Source organism: Sarcophilus harrisii, chromosome 2 (genome assembly GCF_902635505.1).
Source record: "Sarcophilus harrisii chromosome 2, mSarHar1.11, whole genome shotgun sequence".
NCBI lineage: Eukaryota > Metazoa > Chordata > Mammalia > Dasyuromorphia > Dasyuridae > Sarcophilus > Sarcophilus harrisii.
In genome coordinates this window covers 113,597,347-113,621,454 of record NC_045427.1, presented here as the reverse complement: position 1 = coordinate 113,621,454, position 24,108 = coordinate 113,597,347, and the positions used below count along the sequence as shown (strand labels likewise).

Genomic DNA, 24,108 nt, shown 5'->3' with positions numbered 1-24,108 from the left:
TTTTTTCTTGATTTTTCTCCCCTCCCCCAAACAATGTTAATTTGAAAATTTGTTTTGCATGACTTCATGTTTGTAATAAGATTTGTATTTCCTGCCTTCTCAATGGTGGTAGGAAGAATTTGGACCTGGGAAAAAAAAATTGAAAAGAAAAAAAAAATTTGCTCATTTGAGCAAAATCACAATAGTAGGCATAAATTTCAAAGGTGTTGCTAATTCTTCCATATTAATAATTCATGTAGAAGAATTCCACATTGATAAAGACAGCTATTTATAAATTCTCTCCTTCCACTCAAATACAAATAAGTTGTCAGGGATAGGCACTTGAAGTTTTTATCTTTATATCTCCGGTGCTTAACAACACTTGAATTTAATAAATGTTTGAATTAGGATTCTTTAGTCTTCACATATAGTTCAGTGGCCCAAAATATAGTTCAGTGGCCCAATTGGTCAAATTATAAATATATTGATATAAATAAATAAATTTACTAGCAAAACAAACCAGAAATCCCAAATGAATAATTATTTATTAGTTGCTCATTATTACTATTGTTTACTTTTTATAGGGAGTCTTGCTAGAGAGCTTAGCAATATGTTTAAAATGGAATGTGATTAAAAATAAACTTAAGAACTACTCACATATAATTTCTAAGTATCTGGCTCAGTAATGAAAAATATGGTTGTTCCTTATCCTATAACAAGGGTTCACCTTGTCATTGACTTCTTTTCAGGGTGTTTGGTGAAATCTATGGATCACTTTCTCAGAATAATGTTTTAAATTTAAAAGTATATATATCGAATTAGAAAATTGAAATAATTATCAAAAACTATTTTAAAAAGTAAAAAACTCAGGAACTTCTGTTATCTAGAAGAAAGGACTCAACTGATTATGTAGCATGCATCACAGAAGTGTACAAAAAGCTTGCTATACCAGTCTAAAGGAAAAATAAAAACTTGTTTAGTGACTTCATTTGCTCTTTGTAGCTAATCTGTATAATTGCCAAAAGTTGTTCAAATGAATAATCCTATAAACAAAGTAATTATTATTTCAGAAGTTGGTCTCCTACAATGAGGGTTTAATACAGAAGTTTTTATAATTGCTTTGATCATAAGAAGCCAATTTTCTGATGATAGCCTTCTTCACATTTAGTTGAGCTAGTCAGTCGTCTGATGACAGATGCATGATTTGTTTCTGGAGCTCATATTTGAAGCTTTTTGCAGAGCAAGAGTTATTAACTTTTGCTTATGTTATAGACCCATATTGTCAGTCTGAAGCCTTTGGATCTGCTCAAAATAATAAGTGCATAATTCAGTCAGTCAAGAAGAATTTATGAAGTACTTGCTGTGTGTCAGCTTGGGCATCCAGCTAGCACAGTGGATGCTGTGCCTGGATTCAGCAAGTACTGTGTTCTAGTGTGGCTTCGCACTTAACTAGCTATGTGACCCTGGGCATGTATGTCACTTAACTCTGCCTCAGTTTTTCTGTTAAATGAGTTGGAGAAGGAAGTGACAAATCCACTTCAAGAAAATCCCAAATAGGGTCATAAAGAGTCTGACACAATTGAAAACAACTAAACAGCAACAATTATGTGTCAGACATTGTACTGAGGATACAAAAAAAGGCAAAAGCATTCCCTGCCCTCCAGGAGCTCATAATATGGAACAGACTACAGACAAATACATAGAAACAAACTATATATAGGACAGTTAGGAAATAATTAACACCAGGAAGTCACTAGAATTAAGAGGGATTGGGAAAGGCTTTCAGTGGAAGATGGAATAAACTTCCAAGAATTACAGAGGAAACCAAGAACCCCTGCTGTACAGCCTGACTTAACTTGTGATTGCTTTACTTAGCTTTTGAATACCCAAGGTTATTTGCATGTTAGTAAGAAATAATATTAACAGATTACATTTCTAATCTGCTTTAAATTTCAACCCAGTGCCTTTAAAAAAGTTGATGCAGGTATTTATATCATTATATAAAAGAAAATAATATTCTCAGAGCTAAATTTATGACTCTTTTAAATATTTTTGCATAGTTATGTTGTTAATATGAATTTAAAGTGAATAATTTTCTTCATTTATTAGAGAGCTTCTATACTTTTAACCAATATTAACAATTAGTTTAATTGGAAACATTTTTTTAAATTAATGAAGCACATTTTACTTTTATTTACAGAGTTCTGAGACTTTGATTTATAATAGGACAATGTTATTTTCCATGTAAGCCTCAAAAGCCTTTCTATAAATAAATGCTGACCTAATAAGTATTCAGTTCTTTATTAGAAGAATATTTATGGTGTTGATTGAGCCAAAGATTATGCCTTTAAAGCTGTTCTTATTCAGATTTTGTGAATCTAGAACTTTAGATAAGTAAGTCAGGGTACTATTCTTATACTTTATTAAATAGAAAATGGGCTATGATTACATATGTAAAGGAAAATTATTCTGTATGATGTAAGAGATTAACAACACGTATGTTAGTATATAGCAAGTACACGGTATTGTTTTCTTCCATTTTTCTTAATGTTTTTTCCAGGTGGCTTTTCCTTTGAAAGAACTGAGAAAAAAAAGATGTCATTGTTTAATTATTATAACATAATTTAAAATTGTAAAATCATAGAATTTAGAGATTTTTTATAGAATTTTATAGGTAAGGAAACAGGTCTACAGAGGGGAAAAACAAATTTTGATTCATATCATATAGTTAGAATATAACAGAGTCCTTATTTGAACTCATGTCCTCTGATGTCAAATCCAATATCCCTTCCAGTATACAATTTTTTCCCCAAAATAAATACCCCAAATTATTTTGCCATTTCTTCAAGTGGATAGTTATGTTATCACAGGCCAAAATATCAATCATAATTTGTAATCAAAAGAAGTTTAAAAATTTTAAAGCAGGAAACATTTATTTAAAATGACTTGTTTCTAAGATTAAATCACAACATGGGAATGTTATTTACAATACCTTAGGTACCATGATAGGAACAAATAATTAGTGTTCATGAAGATATTATCAGTTGCCTAGTCTAACTCTTGTTTTACAATTAATTGAAGAAACTAGATCCAGAGAATAAGTAACACAGGTTTTTGAATTCTAAATGCAGTGCCCATTCTTTGCAGTAGTCTTGGTGAGAAATAAATTAGTGGTGAATATAGAAGCAAAGAAAATTAAGTTTCATTTAGACGAATGAAAATTAGCCATATTTGTAAGCAAAAGAATGTACTTGAGCAAATTATTTGGGGGCATAACTAAATATAGATTTTTAAAAATCTATTTGAACACATTTGAGTGTTTTGAGGACATACCTGCATTTTGTATTTAACAAATCATGCTTTAATTCCTCTTTGAGTTAGAAACCTTTCTCTGCATCCTAGTGCAGCAGATTTTGGGAAATGATTTTGGGATTTGCTATATTATGTAATACCATTGGGAAAATTCTAATGTTTAGAAAAAAGATAGGGATTTTTGTCAAGAAGCATCTTGAGTTTGTGTAAAGTGTCACATAATTTCCCAAATACCATCTAGTACTCTCTTTCTCCTTCCTGTTCAGTTTTAGGTCTATGTTGTCATCTATGTACAGTTTAAAATGAGTACTAATCGATTAACCCATGAGTTACTCATAGAAATTTTATGTCTCATGTATATTAGGCATTCTTCAGTCACTTAGTTTTTTTTTCTATTTTCTTATTATTTTCTATATTCTTATTAGATCTTTCTCTAATGAGGATTAATGAATCCCATTGAATAGTCTCTGTAATATTTTGGAGATTAATGCAATCTGCACAACAACAAACAGGAGCATCAGTTTAGAGAATCTTTTCTATTTGGTTTCTGCAAGGTAGCTTCTATTATGGTACTGTTTCTCTCTGATAATTTCCCTCTTTCATGTCTAAGCAAGATATTGATTATAAAAGATTGTTGAACAAAGTTATCACCGTAATTGAATCTTTCAAGGAATCTTGAATCAGTCCATCAAGAAAAATTATGTAACCTCAGGCTTATTTATGTGAAAAACATGTCTACATGTATAAGTGGATACTATAGTTATAGATGCTAATTTATAGATTAAATCTGTATCTGAGGTTGCCTTTGAATTCTGATCCTTCTGACTTCAGGGGTGGTGCTCTGTCCATTGTCCTTTGTAGCTGCTTTGATATCTTCATCTTTTTTGAATGATCTAAGTAAGTAATTTTTCAGACGCTTTTGATCTACAGATCACATAGTTAGGGAAGGACTTCTACAGTGTCCTGCTCACCTTCCATTTAAGGGGTAGGGGGGAAACCTCATCACAATTGATTGAGATAATTATGGTGCTTTTGGTACCCCCAGTGAGGTTTGCCAGGATACTATACCTTTTGATTTAAGCACACCGAGGAGAAAGAAAAAAGCTTGAGAAGATATTGTTAAAAGTGTGTTTGTCACCAATTTGGTGTTATATTCATCACCATCAAAATCTTGAGTGCCTCAGATTTGGGGCAGTGTGACAACAAGGCCTAGCAAGCAGTGCTTTTTGAGGGACACATGGAAATGGAAGTACCCTATGATCTTAGCTTATGCATAGAAAATTCTTTGCTGGAGAAGAGGTCTAAAAATTAAAACTAACAAAAATATGAAACATTTTATATTTTAAAATTTTATTTAAAAAGCAATAAGAAAAAAAGAAAAGGAATGCAATACAAAATAAAACAAAACAAAAGAGAACATTGTCATGGGCCCAGCAGAACATCAGGGAGGATTCAAAATATATAACAACAAATTACTGGTTTAAGAAAGTATATATATTAGTAGAAGATATTATATTTATAAGTATCTATGTTCTTTTTAAATTATTCTATTGTTCTCTGCTGCACACTTTTTAAAATTCCTCCCTTCCCCCAGCAAGTTATTTAATAAAGGATATATTTATGTATGCATATGTTGACATATACATACATATATACAAACTACTACTCCCCTCCACATCTTTCCTATCCCTACTTACTCTTTGCTTTAATTTGGTTCCTTAACTTGTTTGCTATTACTTGACCTCCCCCTTTGTCCTTCTCCCCCCCCCCCCCTTTGGTTCCCTATCCACCCATCCTGTCACCTTATTTCTTTAGAAATTTTGGAGCATGCTATATTCTTCATGATATATGTAGCATTGCCTATTTAATCCATTCCCAATGTAAATAGGTTTTGAGAACTATGAGCTCTCCTCCTCTGTGATGCTTCTGAATGTATTCTTCCTCTGTCCCTCATACTATTTTTATCTTTACTTTGACCCAAACTTTCTTTTGAGCTACCCTATTACTCATGTCAATATTAAATATATGGTATATATTTCCCATGTTTAAAAAAAAATTTTTTTTTGTTTATGTTGAGTTTTTTGGAATTGATCTTTGATACTGGCTCTTATATGTTAAATTTTCTATTAAGTTGGGGGTTGGTTGATAAAAAGTCCTGAAAATCAAATGTCCATTTTTCAGTATTATAGATTTTCTGGATATATTTTTAATCACAGGCCTAGTTCTTTTGATATGATAGATATGATTCTAGTACTTGTGGTCTTTTTTGGTGGCTGCTGATAAATCCTGTTGTAGCTTGAGTATATTTAAATTTTTTTTTTCCTTGTTTCTTGCAAAATTTTCTCTTTAATCTTGGTGTTTCAAATTGGCAATAATATTCCTGTGTGTGTTCCACAAAGAGTTTTGTTGAGGTGGTAATTCCTGATTTTTTCTATTTCTAATTTCCCTTATGTTCTATCCCTGTAGGACAATTTTCTTGGATTATTTCTTGCATTATTATGTCAAGGTTACTTTTTTGGTCACAATTTGCAGACAAACCAATTCTTATATTTTCTTCTTAATCTATTTGCTGTGTCTCTCATTTTCTTATAAGATGTTTCACATTTTGTTCTAAAGAAAGAGTCTGTTTTGTTACTTCTTGGTCTCATAGCTCTACTGGCTTTCACTTTTCCAGTTCTAATTTTGAAAGTTATTTTCATCTTTGAGACTTTGTATTTCCCTTTCTAGTTGATTAACTTTTCCCCTCTTCCCCCCCCATAATCTTGTTTTTTCTTGGATGGTTGTTATTTTTACTTTTTTAGTTTTTCCTCAATGTCTCTCATTTGATTTTTAAACCTCAACTGTTTGTGTTTCTTTGATTCTAGGGCTCTGGTGAGCATTCATTTTATTTTGACCACAATGCTACAATGACTTCTTTATTATATTTCTCCCCTCTATACTTCCTTTTCCCTTTTATTTTTAAAAAGAGTAGTGGAAATAATAATACCATTCTTGGACATATTCTATGCTTTTAATAATTTTTTACTCTTATAAACACCATTCTGGTCACCATTTTTCTACTGGAATGAAATTTCTTTGAAGATAAGGACTGGCTTCCTTATGTTTATATTCTTAAAACTTTAGTACTAAGTTTTGGCATGTAGTAAACACTTAGTAAATTCCCTGTGATTTTATCAATGTAAGGAACTATTTCTGTCTAAATAACAGAGCAGCTTGGATTCTTTGCAATTTATAATTTTAGCAAATTACCCAAGGCAGTGATAGGTTATATGATTAGGCAAGGGTCGCATATCTAATATGTGTCAGAAGTGGGAATGGAAACTGTTTTCCCAAGTTGAAAACTGATTCTTTTTTTTTTTTTTTTTGCCCACTATCTCGAGTTGCATTTCATGTAGTGATAACTTAAAACTTATAAAGCCACATCACCAGCAAGTTGACCATCAGCCAATTTTATTGGTTGAAGCAAAACTAGAATCTCTTGGATGGAATTGTGATAAATAAAGTCATAGATCATTTAAAGTGGCACATTAAAAATCTTTATAAAATTAACATTTTTTCCTTTATTAAAGCTTTTTATTTTTCAAAACGTATGCATGGACAATTATTCAACATTAGCCCTTGCAAAACTTTGTTCCAATTTCCCTCCCTTCTCTCACTCCCTCCTCTAGATGACAAATAGTCCAATATAGGTTAAATATGGTAGAAATAATGTAAAACTAAAATTTGAAGATTGAAAACAAATGTTTATAGAAGTTGGATAATTTTAACCATGTTTTATTTCTTTTTTTTCCTTAACAGGATGGCATAACTTCCTTGTTCTTTGATTTGGATTTTCCTGCTCTGAGGAAAAACAAGAATATAGAAAATTTCTTAATTAGATGTAAGTTGCATTGAGCATTTTTTTAAAACGTTATATAGCCTTATGACTATTTCAAAGGATTCATAAAAACACCTTCAGATTGTGATAGTATTAAAATTTTAGCTAGACTTTTGTTAAAACTATAAATTCTTTAATTTTAGGGCAAAATAATGCAGAATTATATTTTTGATTGGAGTTTAACAAACTTTGACAGGATAGAGAATATTAATTACTTCTCAGTTAATTAGGTAATAGATTTAGAACTGAAAAAAAACTTCAGAAGTCTAATGGAGTCCCTTTATTTTACAAATGAAGAAACTTATATGTAAAGGTAAATGTCATTTATACAAACTTATACACATGTCATTTCTGGAGAGAAAATTGTTTTTGTTTTTGACCATTGTAATATGTTGAGAAGAATATTTACTAGGCTGTTGTGTATTCATCAGTGATGTGATCATTTTTTGAAATATTCATAAAGATGAATATTATAATGTCTTTTGCCATGTAAAAATGTTGTCTAGTACATATTTAATGATATTGGTAATAGTCTGCCAGGATACAAATGTATCGAAGGGTGTTAAGAATGAAGTTTTTTTTTTTTTTAAAGTCAGCATGACATAGGTATACAGTAAACAATTTCACTTATACTAAATGGATTTAAACATATAAATTAATATTTTGATTAGTCAAATAACTGTGGAGAATGAATTACCATATAGACTATGTAGTTTCTTGTTTGCAAAGAATTATAATTCCAATATATGCAATAAACTTAGTAAAACTAGAGATAAAAATTACACTTGTGATTTCATTGATTTAGAAATCTCTCAGATGAGTATTATCAACTAAGGCTGATTCCTTTTCTGCAAGGTCTGTTCTTAGCAAATTGCCTAGAGCACACACAGATTAAGTGATTTGTCCAGAGTTGTACAGCCAGTATGTGTAAGTATTAGGATTTGATGCCAAGTCATACTATCTCAAAAAGGAACTTAAAATTGCATCAATATTCTTTTTTGGCTATTCAATATAAATTTTAGGGTCATAATTATGATGGATCATTCAGATTGATAAAACCCTAAATAAGCTTTTATTGTAATTTAATTGCAATTTTTAAATACAATCTTTGTTTGAAGATCTGAAATAAATGTGAAAACAGTGATATATTTAGTTTCTTAATAATTTTATCTATTGAATAATGGATTTAATTTTATGTGCCTACTATATGATAAGCATTGTGTTGAGTGCTTGTAATACAAAGAGAAAATTAGACACTATTTTACTCCCAAGTAGGTCATATATTTAATGGAAGACTTACAAATCTGAAAAGGAGGTCTTATGTCCTTGTTACAGTGTAGCATATTGAAAGTCCAAATAATGCTTAGTTTCTAATAGGGAAGGTAACAGGATAGATTGTAAGAACTCTGAGAACTAGTGGCAAGTCAGACATCTGGGACTAAGAAGATTATGGTCCCAAGGGGCAGAGCATTATAATGTTAGAATGCCTTAAGACATTGATAGTAAATTTCCAAAGCTTTATCCACACAGGTTTAGTTGAAAGCCAAATCCTGTTCATAGGAATGTAATTTTTAATTTATTTTTTTATTTTTAATTTTTTTTTTCCATTTTTATGAAGATGCCTTTTATTATTTTTTATTAAAACTTTTTATTTATAAAGCATGCATAATCTTTTGTTCCCGATTTTTCTCTCCTTCCCCCCATCCCCTCCCCTAACTGGTAGGTAGTCCAATACATGTTAAATATGTATACATATTTATACAGTTATCTTGTTGCACAAGAAAAATCAGATCAAGAAGGAAGAAGAAAATAAAATGCAAGCAAATAACAACAGAGAGAGTGAGAATGCTATGTTGTGTTCCACACTCTGTTCCCATGCTTCTCTCTCTGGGTGTGGGTGGCTCTCTTCATCACAGCACAAGTGGAACTGGTTTGAATCATCTCAATATTGAAGAGAGCCTCGTCCATCAGAATTGATCATCTTATAGTCTTCTTGTTGCTGTGTACAATGATCTCCTGGTTCTTATCATTTCACTTTGCATCAGTTCCTATAGATCTCTCCAGGCCTCTCTGAAATCATCCTGTTGGTCATTTCTTACAGAAAAATAGTATTCCATAGCATTCACATACCATAATTTATTCAGCCATTCTCTAATTGATGAGCATCCATTTGGTTGTCAGTTTCTTGCTACTACAAAGAGGGCTGCCACAAACATTTTTGCACATGTGGGTCCCTTTCCCTCCTTTAGGATCTCTTTGGGATATAAGCCCAGTAGAAACACTGCTGGATCAAAGGATATGCACAGTTTGATAACTTTTTGAACATAGTTCCAAGCTGCTCTCCAGAATGGCTGGATTTTTTCACAATTCCTCTAACAATGCACCAGTGTCCCAGTTTTCCCACATCCCCTCCAACACTGGTCATTATTATTTCCTGTCATCTTAATCAATCTGACAGGTATGTAGTGGTATCTCAGAGTTATCTTAATTTGCATTTTTCTGATCAATAGTGATTTGGAGTTTCAATTTCTTCATCTGAAAACTGTCTGTTCATATCCTTTGACCATTTATCAATTGGAGAATGGCTTGAGCTATTATAAATTTGAGTCAATACTCTGTATATTTTAGAAATGAGGCCTTTATCAGATCCTTTGGATGTAAAAATGTTTTCCCAGTTTATTGCTTCCTTTCTAATCTTGTCTGCATTAGTTTTGTTTGTACAAAAACTTTTTAACCTAATATAATCAAAATTATCTATTTTATGATCAATAATGATTTCTAGTTCTTCTTTGGTCACAAATTCCTTCCTCCTCCACAAATCTGAGAGGTAAAGTATCCATAGGAATGTATTTTGAACAACTTTGACTACTAATTGTGGAATTTGTATTTATGAGTACTTGTATTTTTCAATTCATTGCAGATGAAAAAACTGTGACAAAAATTAGATGCCTACAGATGAAGGCAGAAGATTTTGATGTTATTAAAGTTATTGGAAGAGGTGCTTTTGGTGAAGTTCAGTTGGTAAGAATTTAGTTAACCTCTTTTTATTCTTATATTTATCATTTGAGGGATATTTATACAGGTTGTAATGTATAAGATGAATATTAAAGTTAAAATCATTAAAATGTTGAAAGAAGAGCAGGTCATATACTTTTTCCAAGTTCTCAGTTAAGTGTGAATTTTTAAACAGAAAATTTTTTAGAAAGAATAGAAGCAACTGAAGAACATAAAATGGAAAGCTTTTATTACATAACTTGAAAAGCTTCCTCGTGGGCAAATTTAATGCATGTAGGATAAGAAAAATGATCACTAGGGGGAGAATTTATATCATATTTCAGGCTCCATGTTTTCTGTTGTAAGGGATAGCTGTGAAGGGAAGTGGTTGGAGAATTATAAAATGGGAAATACAAGTTATATAAAAATACAGGAAGTAAGTAAAAACTTATTTTAAAAACACATTAATATCCAAGGAAGCATAATTCAGTAGCAAGACAGATTTGGAGATCAAAGACCTAGATTCGTATTTTAGCTTTGTTTTATGTTATTTAGCCACTCCAATTTTCATTGTATGTATCTGTAAAATGAAGAATTTGACTAAATTACTTCTAAGATCCCTTCCAATTTTAAGTTTATTTTCCTATGAACTAGAAATTTTTTAGCATTTATTTTTAGCATTTATTCATCTCCTGGCTCTTTTCCCTTCTGCTCCCTCTCCCTGTCTCCCCAAATACATCAACATATAGGGGATTACAAAATGGATTAATGAATATGTTTTGGTTTTATCAACATAATTAAACAAAATTTATTCAGGGTGGTCTAAGAAGCCAAAAAAGAAAATGTCTTCAACCAAAATTTACTCTTTCATATGGGAGTAAGGAGAAAATGTTTGAAATATCTTAATTTTCCAAATCTTAATTAAAAGAAGCCAAAAAAGAAAGCCAGTAGCTTTTTGATTTGTTTATTTTGTTATTTTTATGCTGTTAATAGCATAATATGGTGGGAATAGTATGAAACTGAGAATCAGGAGACCTGATGCGTACTATTACTTAACTATGTGACCATAGGCAAGTCATTTTCCAATAGATAAAATCTCATATTCTTATTGGCTTTTAACTTCTATGAATATCTTTATTTATAAGTGAGAATGCCTGAAATGATATTTTCATTTTGTCATCTTTGAAATTCAATAATAAAAATAATAATAACTTATTATGCTTTAAAGTTTTCAAATTTTCTTTCCCACAGCAGTTTTGTTAAATAGATTTATCTTCATTTTACAATTGGCAAAATTGAGACTTATAATATTCATAGCTCCAGTTTGCCAACATTTGAACTCAGTTCTTATTACTTGCTATTTTAAGTGTAGTAGTATGGTACAGTGGAATAAACAGTATTCTTTGAATCATGCTTCTGACACTTTGTACTTATGTGACCATAGGCAAGTCACTTAACTTTACTAAGTCACAGTGTCCACTTTTGTAAATGTGGTGCCTAAAGGATCAGTGATAAAGCATTTCATATATAGGCAAGTCACTTAACTTTACTAAGTCACAGTGTCCACTTTTGTAAATGTGGTGCCTAAAGGATCAGTGATAAAGCATTTCATATAAAAAGTATATTATAAATGTCTACCAACATTCTATTATATCCTATTACCTCATCTTAAAAATGCTTAAGTTTGATTTGTGCAAATTTCCTTTTGAGAAAGTTCTTTTAGCATATAATGAGCTCACATCTTACTTGTGATTGCAAAAAGTTAGGAATGAATTTGATTCTACTTTTTGTCTTGAAACAAAACACTGATCATTTATCCAAGAAATATTTATTGTCATGTACTTAGCTCTCTAAGTGGAGTTAATTTTTGTGAAATTGCAAACCATCAAAATAATGGAGAAATAAAATAGAAAATAACTTTTCTAAGTTGCATTTAATTATGGATGTATAATAGTTGTTGGAATCTTTTCAGGAAATTGTGATCCTGAACTGTCATTGTATCTTACCATTCATAAATCCATTATACAATCTGTCTAGTATTTTTGTTTGTATTAAAATCAAGTTTAACTTGCGTTTTTGTTTTGCCTTCTCTTCTAAAGCAGTGAATTTGGTAGCGACAATAGCTAGTTAGGAAGTGACTTAATTCCTTTAGAAGGGAGGAACAAAATAAACATTTTGCTCTACATTCTTTTTTTTGATAGAGGCAGGATACAGTATGTATGTGACCTAGACAGATCCCACTTCCTGTTTGTTACTGTTCGTCCACATCTTTGTGCCTTCAATTATTATAGACTGCCTCAACTTATCACAAAATAGATGATAGAAATTTGGATTTTGGGGTATTTAATTACATGGATTTTATTTTTAAAAACTGAAAAATTTATCCCATATTACCCCAGATGCATTGATGTCTTTTTGGGGCTTGATGTCTGAAAGGCCTGTATTTAACTATACCTTTGGATGTTTATTAGGAGTGCAGGTAGACCCAAGTAACCTCTCTCCTCCCTGGACTTCCATTTCTTTATATTATTGGGGCAGAAATAGCAGCTACTTAACAGAGTTGTGAGGATCAAAAAGAACAATGTAAGCAAAGCATGTTTACAAGAATTAGAAATGCTAAAAGATAAAACTTACTTTATTATTGTTATTTTTTCATAGTTTAATTATATTATGAGTTCTTAATCTTTCATATCTTTCATAATTGAATAAAATAAGTGAACAAAATACAATACATAGGATTGCAAAGGAAGGTAATCCTATTGAAATAAAGTGCTTATCAAAATATTTTTAAAAATAATTTTACAGACCCCTCTTACCCCCCAGCTTAAGAACTCCTGATAGAAACAGTATTGGGACAAATTGCTATTCTCTTTTATTCTTTTGTATTTAACATTCTGAAGATTAATTTACAGATGGATAAAATTACTACTTTTTAATTTTTAAGAGAGATGTAAACTTATTATTCTGCTCTAGGCTCACTGAAATAAACTATTCTTTGTGAACAGACAACAGTGATATGTGCTTTATTGTCTCTCTCTACCTCATTTTAATTGTCTTGGCCAGGCTTTTCTATTTTGAAAACTTTTTATTTCTTCAGTTGGGATTTGTCTTAAAATTGTTTCCTGCCCAGTTTCTAGGAGTGAGTCAATTATATTCAGGACATTGTGGGTAATAATTTGGTTGGTCTCTTATAGTGATGTGGTTCCAGTACAGTTTATTGATGTTATCCAGAATATTTTGAGATGTGAATGTATAATATGGACATATGTCATCTATCAGTCCATAGAAGATAATGAACTTAAGTGGATTATTTATCAGTTCATACATATTCAGCATATGTTTAATTTTTATAACCAGTAATGATATATTATACCATTTCATTACATAATTCATATAAATTACTAAATCAGTCCTTCTTAAGTCCTCCTGTAGTTTCTTATGTCAGTGATCCTGAGTTAAACCTTTCAGTTTTCTTCTTCTTATTATTATTATTATTAACATTTAGTCAGTTAATATTTATTATATGCTTATTTTGTGCTAGCCACTGAGTTTTACTCTTGGAGATAAAAAAAAATACAAGAAAAAAAATAATAGCACATGGCGTTAGGGAAGCTTACATTCTCAGGACAGAAGACCACAAATAAAAGGAAACTGAAAAGAAGGGTGCTTGGGAGAAGAGTCCTTCTGTGGCATAGGAAGAGAGAAAAAGAAGTGCAGCGAGTCACAAGCTGGAAAGCAGTAAGAGTGGACATAGCTGACCTGGGTACTTTCCTGAAAATGAAGGTTTCCAGAAGAACTGATGATCAAAGGGGCTATCTTCCTGAGTGAGAAAGCTGTTGGGTGTGGTAGAAAATGAAGTTCAGAGTGTCAAGACTGGGGACTGAGGAGTGAAGGACTGAACCATTAAAATCATTAAAGCAGCTGTCTACTTAGCCTACCACTTTTAACTTTAATTTCTGCCCAATCTTCTTTTACTTTTCTCTGCATGTCAGATTATATTTCTTTTCCACTGATTTCTTTATAAGATACCTCTTTCTTTACTCTTTATGATAAAAGTGAGAGGTACATTGAACTCTTATCTAGGTTTTTCTACTCAAAAAAAAAAAAAAAAAGTAGGGAGTTGCCTAGAGCAGTTTCTTAGGCTGTAGTTCACAAACCCATCATGGATCATGTAATTGAATGGGGGGGAGGGGAAAGTCACAGAATTATGATTTATTATCAATGAATATTTGATTTGTATAGCTGTTTTATATACCTATATGCTTGAGGTTGCATAAAAATTGCTTGTCTAAAAAGGGTTTTGTGAAGACCGCGTATTTTAAAATCAGCCGGAGTCAGGAATTCAGGTTAGGGGAAAATTGTCAGTCTTTATTCTCAGTGAAGAAAGATCGGAGGTGGAAGAGAATGGGCAATAGCAAGGTGTGTAGCTGAGTCAAGAAGCTAGCTAGACTTGCAGCCACACGACCAGCAGCTAGGAGTATGGAACCCAGGCCCAATCTCTCCCAGCTTCCCTTCCTGTCTCTCTCTGCCTCCACCCCCCAAAATCGTCATTTCCTATACAACACATCAGGACTTGCACAGAGAGTGGGCGGGGCCATTCTTTAGCCAATCATGTATATTAATAGAGTATAGCCCAATTACTATTTAGCCTCACTGCTTGGGACCTCAGTGCATCAACTCAAACCTCAGTCCATTTGACAGGATGTCACGAGTGGAAAAAGTTTAAGAAACCCTGCTGAAAGAAGAATTAAGAATTAAAGTTTGGGTAGATTTTTTTCTCCCTTAGGAGTTGATTTTAATGTTGAAAATGCAATACTATTTTATTAGAAATATATTTATTCTCTTCTTTTGATCCACGCTCTCCTCCCCTCTTTCCTCCTTCCTTCTTTTGCAGAAATACCAAGTTTCCAGCAAGGTTACTATTTGAAACAACTTGTAATCATGTACCTTATCCCCATTAGTTAACATCTCCATATTTTCTTTGAAGTGGTGCTTTCTTCTTTTGTTTATTTAATCCAGCAATTTATGGAATTGATGTTGAGTGTTGGTTAATGAAATGATGCTTTATAGTTAACATTAGACAGATGTTCTGTCACTGATTTTTTCAAATTTTTTTCCTCTATTAAGGATTTATCTTATTTTATTATAGCACATTTTGCAACTAATAAGTAAAATCGCTCAGATCAAGTACTCAGTTCATTAATCTCTCTTGTTAAAAAAGAATGAATGATAATTTTGCCATTTATAAATCAACAGGTTCGTCATAAAGCATCACAAAATGTTTATGCCATGAAGCTTCTTAGTAAATTTGAAATGATAAAAAGATCAGATTCTGCTTTCTTTTGGGAAGAACGAGATATCATGGCTTTTGCCAATAGTCCCTGGATTGTTCAGGTAAGCAGGATTATTTTATTAATTTACTGTATAATTTATAAATTTAAATTATGCATGAAGTGGCTTATTTTATTTGTTGGAATTCAAATGTGTTTATCTTTGTTGTGTGATGTTTATAAAGTTTCATCACTATAGTTTAATATTAATAACATTTGACACATTAAACCATCTTCAGTGTTTCAGAGTAACATTTATTCTGTTTTTGAAATAAAAAGACCAAATTTAAAAACATAAATTTTAAATGAAATTCTTTAATTATCTTTATAGTTGTTATAGACAATGTCATAAATAAAATTTAAATAATAATTTAAATAAATAATAAAATCTTTAAAATTTTTTAAAAAAATTAAACCCCCCCCCACATAATTAAATAAATAAATGTTTTAGGGATCATGTGAGTATTTTCAAATATTTAACATTAACTATACCCTTCCAAAAATTACTTTAAATATATTATTTATTAAAACAGTTGAAGTATTAGTTGAATTTTATTAGTATTTATGAACTGCCTACTATATATGCAGAGCGCCATATTATGTATTAGATTAGATATAAAGTTTTAAATAAGACATACTTTTTGCTTTCCTGGAATTTACAGTCCAGCAGAAGAAATAAGAAACTCAGAACTATTATAACATAATTCATGAAAATGAATTATAGGACATATGCAAACTTTCAACTGAGAAATGGTTCAGAAGTGTGGTGAGTGCCAAGGAAAACTAATTTAGGATTAAAAATGTGTAACAAAACTTGAGTAAAATTAAGGGAATATTACCAAGTTTCTCTTCTTTTTCCTAATTTTAATTCAGATCTTAGTATAGTGTCTGTCAAACAATTGTCATTTAATAAATGCTGGCTGAATTGAAATTTTTTATAGTTTATAAATACAAATTCAGAAGCATCTAATAAAATTAAAATGTTTTAGGGAATTATATATTATGTGGCTAGCAAAAGTGAGATGATGTATAAGAATATTTTATATTTATATAGATTAACTAGTTAGCTTTATTATTACTTTTTTGTTATTGTTGGTTTTGGTCACATACTGTTACCCTAGCCTACTATCATAAATTGATGCCTTTGATCATTTATTCTTAGTTCAACGTTTATTAATTAGTTTATGTTTGTTTTGAATGTAAGCTCATAAGAAAAGCATATGCACAAGATTTGTGTTTTCCCCCTCACATAGAGACAGAATAAAATAAGCCATACCCAAATATAAGACAGAAGATTGAAAATAATTTTTTTCAGTGTGTGCTTATAACCAATATTATTTTTCTTAAAAGTAATTGTAATGTATCTTTTATTACTGTCTTTTTTTTTCCCCAGCTCTTTTGTGCCTTTCAAGATGATAGATATCTTTATATGGTAATGGAATACATGCCTGGTGGAGACCTTGTAAATCTTATGAGTAACTATGATGTACCTGAAAAATGGGCCAAATTTTATACAGCTGAAGTTGTTCTGGCTTTGGATGCAATACACTCCATGGGTTTAATACACAGAGATGTGAAGCCCGACAACATGCTTTTAGATAAAAATGGACATCTGAAATTAGCAGATTTTGGCACTTGTATGAAAATGGATGAAGTAAGTATAGAACTAAAATTGTTGCACTTTATTGATAACTGTAAAACATGTTAATAAGTAAACTAAAATTTTAGAACTATAAACATATTTTTCTTGTGTCTCTCTCCTTTTCTCTTCTAATACTGCCACTGTCCTGGTACAGACCCCCATCACCTCACATCTAGACTATTTTAGTAGCCTATTGGTTGGTCTTCCTGCCTTAAATCTCTTTCAATTTGCTATCAAATTGGTCTTTCCATGAAAACCCTTCTTCACTTAGCCCCTTCATACCTTTGAATTTTTCTTGTACCTTTTTCCCCTCCACATATTTTGTGATACTTATTTCCTTGCTGTATCTCTGACAGGATGCTGTATCTCTGAACTTTTTTATTTTTTGGCTGTCCTCTATGCCTAGAATTCTCTTTCCTCATCTCCATCTCACAATATCAAGTCCTAATTTTAAAATCTTATTTTCTACAAGAAATTTTCCAACTCTTCCATAGTAATATTGCCATATCTCTGTTGATTATCTTGAATTTATCCTATATATGTCTTGTTTATATACAGTTGTTTTCCTGTTGTCTCCTCTTTTAGATTGTGTGAACATTTTGAAATAGGAACTGTCTTTGCTTATGAATAAATGTGTCTTATGCAAGGTTGGACTTTTTCCACAGATGTGGTTGATTATCTTCAATTTGCCTTAGATTATTTTAGTTGCTTATGGTTGCATATTGCTTCCCTTTGTAGACTGTGAGCTCTTGAAAAGCAGGGACTGTTTTTTGCCTTCTTTTGTATCCCCTATATTTTGCACAGCACTTGGCATATAGAAGGTGTTTGATGAAAGCTTCTCGACTAACTATGTGCTAGACACTATGATAAGTGGTTAAAAGACGATAATTGATAATGGCATAGTCTCTACTAGCAAAATGAGATGACTACTTACCTTCCTGCTATGGTAGTAGGATGGGTTTGGCTGGATCATCAGATGGCCCCTTCAAGCTCCGTTGATGCTTCTATGGATGAGAAATTATTGTTGTTATAACTCACATTTATTATTTGTTCACAAGAAACAATCCTAATGATGATGATAATCAAATCTAAAAATTTGCAAAAGCCAAAAAACAATGTTTATTTTCAATTAGTAAACAAAGAGCAAAGAACTTTAAATTAACTCATTCCATTTACATAACTTCATGAGATTTACAATATTTTACTATGAGACAGGTTATTCAAATATTACCACCATCACCTTCAAAAACTCAATAAATCAGTCAACAATCATTATTTTCTTTTATTATTAGGCAGCTAGGTAATGCAGTAAATAGACTGCTGGGCCTGTAGTCAAGAAGATGTGAGTTAAAATGTGATTTCAGACATTAATAGTTCTGTGACCCTGGGCAAGTCACTTAACCTCTCTTTGTCTTAATTTCCCTACTCTACCTCGCAATGTTATTGTGAGGATCATAAGAGATGATCATTATGAAACACTTGGCAAAAAGTCTTAAAACATAGGAAGTGCTAAATAAATGTTATTTATTTTTAAGTGCTAGTAAAAAATAAAATTGCCCCTGATTCAAGTTTACATTGTCAGAAAAAAATGGCATAAATAGATTTTTACAAATGAAACTTCAATCTGGATGATCAATAAGACCATCAGTCTGGATCTGAAAAAAAATCTTAGAGACCATCTAGTTCATTCAGCATAGCTGGTCCATACAGGGTATCAAATGGTGTCAACTGTAAGAAGATGGGAAGGTAGGAATGGTCTAGGTTGTATAGAGCTTTCAGTTCCAAACAAAATACAGTATTTGATCCTGGAAGGACTAGGGAGCTATTGAACATAGTTGACCAAAAAGTTAAGTGGGGAGAGATTTGAGGCTTGAGATATTAAGATTAGAATGCAATTGCAATAACCTAAGTAAGAGGAATGAAGGCCTGAGCTAGGGCTGTGTTTTTTGATTTGTATGTTCTTAGTTTTTTGCAAGGCAACTGGGGTTAAGTGACTTGCTTAGGGTCACCCAGAGTTCAGATTTGAACTCAGGTCCTCCTGACTCCAAGGCCAAAGCTCTATCCACAGCACCATCTGGCTGCCCCAAGGGCTGTGTTCTTATAAGTGGAAAGAGGACATACTAGAGAGAAATTATGAAACTAGGAAAAAATGATAATGGATTATATAAATATTGAGTGATTAAGAGTAAATTAAATTAAGACCATGAGTTTGCAAGCTTGAGTAACTAGGAAAATGATATTCTTCACAAAAATAGGAAGTTTGGAAGAGAAGAATCTTAGTGAGGAAAGGTAGTTCTGGATTTAATGTTTATTTTGAGATGTTTATAGGATATAGAATTTGTGCTATTTAGGGGGCAATTTATGACACATGATTGCAACTGAACCTGAGAGGTTTGTAATGGGTGTGTATGTATTTATAAGTATCTATATCCTTGCAATTTAGAAAAGAACTCTGAATTAGATGAATCACTTGCTTCTTAAAGAACTTGCAATAATGACATAGAGGTCAGTAAATAATAATAATAAAAAAGTTGTGGAAAAGATGATAATCTTAGCACCCTGATCTAATTAGTGCTAAACTAACAATCTAATTAAAAGTGGAATTACAATGAACATACAAATATAACAAATTTCTCTTATTATTTATATAATATATATATAATATTTATATTTATAATATTATTCACTCAAGTCTTATTGAATATCTGTGATTTGGTATGTGTATGAGATAATTATGTCATAATTAGAATCTTTTCTGGTTGTCTATGTCTTAGATAATCTCAATTTCAGCAGTATCCCTTCTTCTCACCTCCCAAATCCCATTTGTGAGTATGTGTGTGTATGTGTGTATCTGTCTGACTTTTAATCGATATTATGAGATTAGGGGGAATAAATAATGAAAGTGATCAAGATGAAGATCAGTCACAATAAAATTTTAACTCTACAACAGATATTTGTTATCATTTATTATTTAGGTATTCTAATAGATCTAATCTATTAGATCTAATATAATTTATTATAATATGTTATATATAATTAAAATATGATTATAACAATATATTGTGATTAATCTAATATAATCTATTAGATCTAATCTAATAGATTCTAGATATTCAACTTTAATTGAATTAGAATATTGTAAACATGTTTGCATTGGTTATTTTGAGTAATAATTTCAAGTAAACATACATATTTTATCCTTTCAAAGATGTCACATTTATTCATTCAAACAGATAAAGAAGTTTGGTATGACAACTTTATAGTGAACCAAGGTTAGCTTTTTATAAATATCTCATCTAAAGAGATCTGATGAACTCAATTTTTATGTACAAAAGAAGGAGGAACAATTGAACAAATTGAGAAGTAGGGAGGAAAGATGAAAGAGATCAAAAAGATCAAGCTTCAAATCCTTTTTTCTTACATTCCACCTCCAATACTTGCATATCATTGAAGTAAATGTCACATAACTTTGGGGGGTCTTAATTTCCTCATCTGTAAAATGAGAGATATAGACTAAATGACTTTTAAAAATCTTTCACTTTTGTGATCTACTATGTGCAAAGAATTGGTAACAAAGATTCATATAAATATTGCTAGGGAAAGCTATGCCCAAAATAAATTGAAGCTCATGACACAAATGAGGCTAAAATAATATGGTAAAAGAGCTGATTGAAGGAGATACCCTATTTTTAACAGATGACAAAAAGAAAACATAGTTGTTTATCTCCAAATAATTATCATTTCTCTTTCTAAAAATCATCTGGTTAATAATCTTAGATAATTTCTTCAGGGATTGATGTGACTCACTATATTTTGTAGAATTCACTTTTTTCCATTTTTTGAAATGAAAATATTTGCCCATTCTCCAATCTTGTGGCATTTCTTCCATTCTTCATATTTCTTCCCAGTTCGTATCTCTAAATCTAATCAATTTGGGGAATTTGTCCAATACTTGAACTAGTTTAAAGCGCATATATAACCTCTTACAATTTCCTTACCTCCTCTGGTCTTCAATTCTGCCTCAGCCATATTTGTTCTTCCTTTCTTTGACAGAGGAAAGGCAGAATCAAAAAAGGATTTGAATAAGGGCAGAAATATAACTTTCGTTCATCTTAAAGATTTTGTGTGTGTGTGTGTGTATGTGTGTATGTGTGTATGTTTTCTAAAAGGGATAAAATCACTCAGTCTATGATTTCCAGGAATAATCAAGAATTTATTTGGCATAGGTTTCTAGACAATATGTTCCTATTGCTGTTTTTGACAGATGGTTGTCAAGAGTTTCCAGCTTGGTCAGGATGTTCATAGAATTCTCTGAACCTAGGAGTGCTTAGAGAAATAGTGTTTCAGAATCTCCAAATTTGAACTTCAAGACTAACACCTCTTTAAGAAAACTTTGACAGCTGTAGAAATGCTGAATGAGATGTGCAAGGATTACTTGGAGGGATGGTCTTTCATTGAAGTCTCTTTAACCCTAAGACAACAATGTAACTATTTCTGCAAAGATGTTCTAATAAAAATGAATGTTGTGATTGTAAACATGTATTGAATGACCCTTACTGGACCTTGATGACTCTATAGACAAATAGACTAAAAAGCACTATCTATATATTCTAGTAGTCAGACAACTTACTAATTCTCTGTTAAGTACTTGTTCATATTAGTAATGACTGTCTACTACTTCTAAGAGTTTGTGAGAAAAGAAGGTATAGTGGTAAAGTGCCTCATTCTGAGAATTCACCGTCATGTCTTAAATTGGCAAGAATAGGTAGTCAATATGCCTGTTATGCACCAGGGACTATATTCATTTCTGTGAATATATAAAATGTAACAAAACAGTCTCTGCTTCTAGTGGCTCCCAAATCTAATTTTCAGCCTTCATCTCTGCTCTGAAGTTTAGTGTCATTTTTTGAGCTATCTGCTTGACATTTCCACCTGGATGTCTTATAGTGATATCTTAAATTCAGCATGTATAAAATAGAACTTTATTATCTTTCCTCCTAAATCCATCCTATTTTATAACTTCAGATTAGCACTTTTAGAAATCATACTCTTACTTTTCATTTTCCCTTCATGATCCATGTCCAAGCAGTTACCAATTTTTGTTCATTATAGCTCCACAACAATTATGTTGTACGATTATGTCGTCTCCACTCATTTCATAGTCAGCCCAAGTCGGTCTCTCCCAACTGCTGATCTGGACAAATATAATAGCCTCTTAATTGATTTCCCTGCTTCCTACAGTCTCTAATCCCATTCTGAATATACCTGTGAAATTGGTATTCCTAAACCTTAAGTTTAATCATAGTATTCAGGAGTTCAAGAAGCTTCAGTAGCTTTCCATTGCCTCTAGCATAAAATAAACTCTTCAGGCTTTTAAACCCTTTCATGAATTGGCTTCAATCTGTTTTTGTACTCTTAAATTGTGGTATATGAATGTTATGGAATATTATTGTTCTGCAAGAAATGACCAGCAAGGTGATTTCAGAAAGGCCTGGAGAGACTTAAATGAACTGATGCTGAGTGAAATGAGCAGGACCTGGAGATCATTATATACTTAAACAGCAATATTATATGATGATCAGTTCTGATAGACATGGCCATCTCCAGCAATGAGATGAATTAAATCTGTTCCAATAGAGCAGTAATGAATTGAACCAGATACACCCAGCGAAAGAATTTTGGGAAATGAGTATGAACACTACATGGAATTCCCAATCCCTCTATTTTTGTCTGCCTGAATTTTTGATTTCCTTCACAGGTTAATTGTACACTATTTCAAAGTCCAATTCTTTTTGTACAGCAAAATAACTATGGACATGTATACATATATTGTATTTAACATATACTTTAACATATTTAACATGTATTGGTTAACCTGCCATCTGGGGAAGGGGGTGGGAGGATGGAAGGGGAAAATTGGAACAAAATGTTTTGCAATTGTAAATGCTGAAGATTTTTCCCCCGGAGGCAATTGTGGTTAAGTGACTTGCCCAGGGTCACACAGTGGGGACGTATTAAGTATCTGAGGTCACATTTGAATTCAGGTCCTCCTGACTTCAGGGCTGGTACTCTATCCACTCTGTTGCTCCTTGTCTGAAGATTCTTTACTCACCTAATATATAGGCTTTATTTTGGGCCCATTGGTCTACTTCTTATTCTCTATCTATTACATTTGATTCCCCCCTTCCCATACCTTTATAAAGGTTATTTCCCATTTCTGGAAGGTTTTCCCTCCCCATCCCTTTCTCTTAGAACCATAAGCTACCCACAAGTTGCAGTTCATATGTCACTGTCTAAAAGAACCCTAACCTTTTCTTTGTTAAGCTTTCTATGCACATTGTTTCATCCCATCATTAACGTAAGTTCCTTGAGTATAGCAAAGAATGTCACTTTTGTTTTTTGTATCCCTTGTACTTTAAAACCCATACTTAAAAAAAAAAGTTTGTTTAATTAAACTAAATTGAATCATTCTCAGGATCAATTTGGGAAAAAATAGCTATAACATCTACAGGAGAAATACTGCAAAGAAATTAAACAGGTCTCAGTTGGACAGTAAGAGTGGAAAGAAGTTCTTATGGGTCTTCTTAGAGATATGAGAGACTAGAAAACACCTATAAACTTGTGGAATTACTTTAACAAACACAAGTAATCTTATGCTTCAGTATAAGATCTTATACTGGAGATCTTATACTTAATATAAAATATTAAGACCATGTCTCTTTAATTGGGTTCCATCCAACTCTCACCTGTATCCTTATTATATGCCCTTAAAACGCTGGCTTGCCCCAGATCAGTCATTACTTTTACTGTTTGGCATAGAAATCATATTATTTAAGATTACCTAAGGCTGCCTTAGCCAAGATTGAAAAAATAATCAATATTTTATAAAACTAAAACAAGGCCTCATGGTTGAGCAAATCCTGTCTAAAAAATTCTGTTCATAAACAATTAACAGGGAATGGTTATAATATAAC

At 31.7% G+C, this 24,108-nt stretch overlaps 1 protein-coding gene across 2 annotated transcripts in view; it reads left to right on the top strand.

The window, feature by feature from the left end:
- Nucleotides 1-24,108, top strand: part of ROCK2 (Rho associated coiled-coil containing protein kinase 2) — a 125,304-nt gene that overhangs the window by 39,469 nt on the left and 61,727 nt on the right. For both annotated transcript variants that reach the window (XM_012540157.3, XM_012540158.3), the window contains exons 2-5: nt 7,090-7,171; nt 10,089-10,189; nt 15,419-15,556; nt 16,886-17,146. In XM_012540157.3, the coding sequence (XP_012395611.1) occupies nt 7,090-7,171; nt 10,089-10,189; nt 15,419-15,556; nt 16,886-17,146 (582 nt within the window). The remainder of the gene's footprint in view (nt 1-7,089; nt 7,172-10,088; nt 10,190-15,418; nt 15,557-16,885; nt 17,147-24,108) is intronic.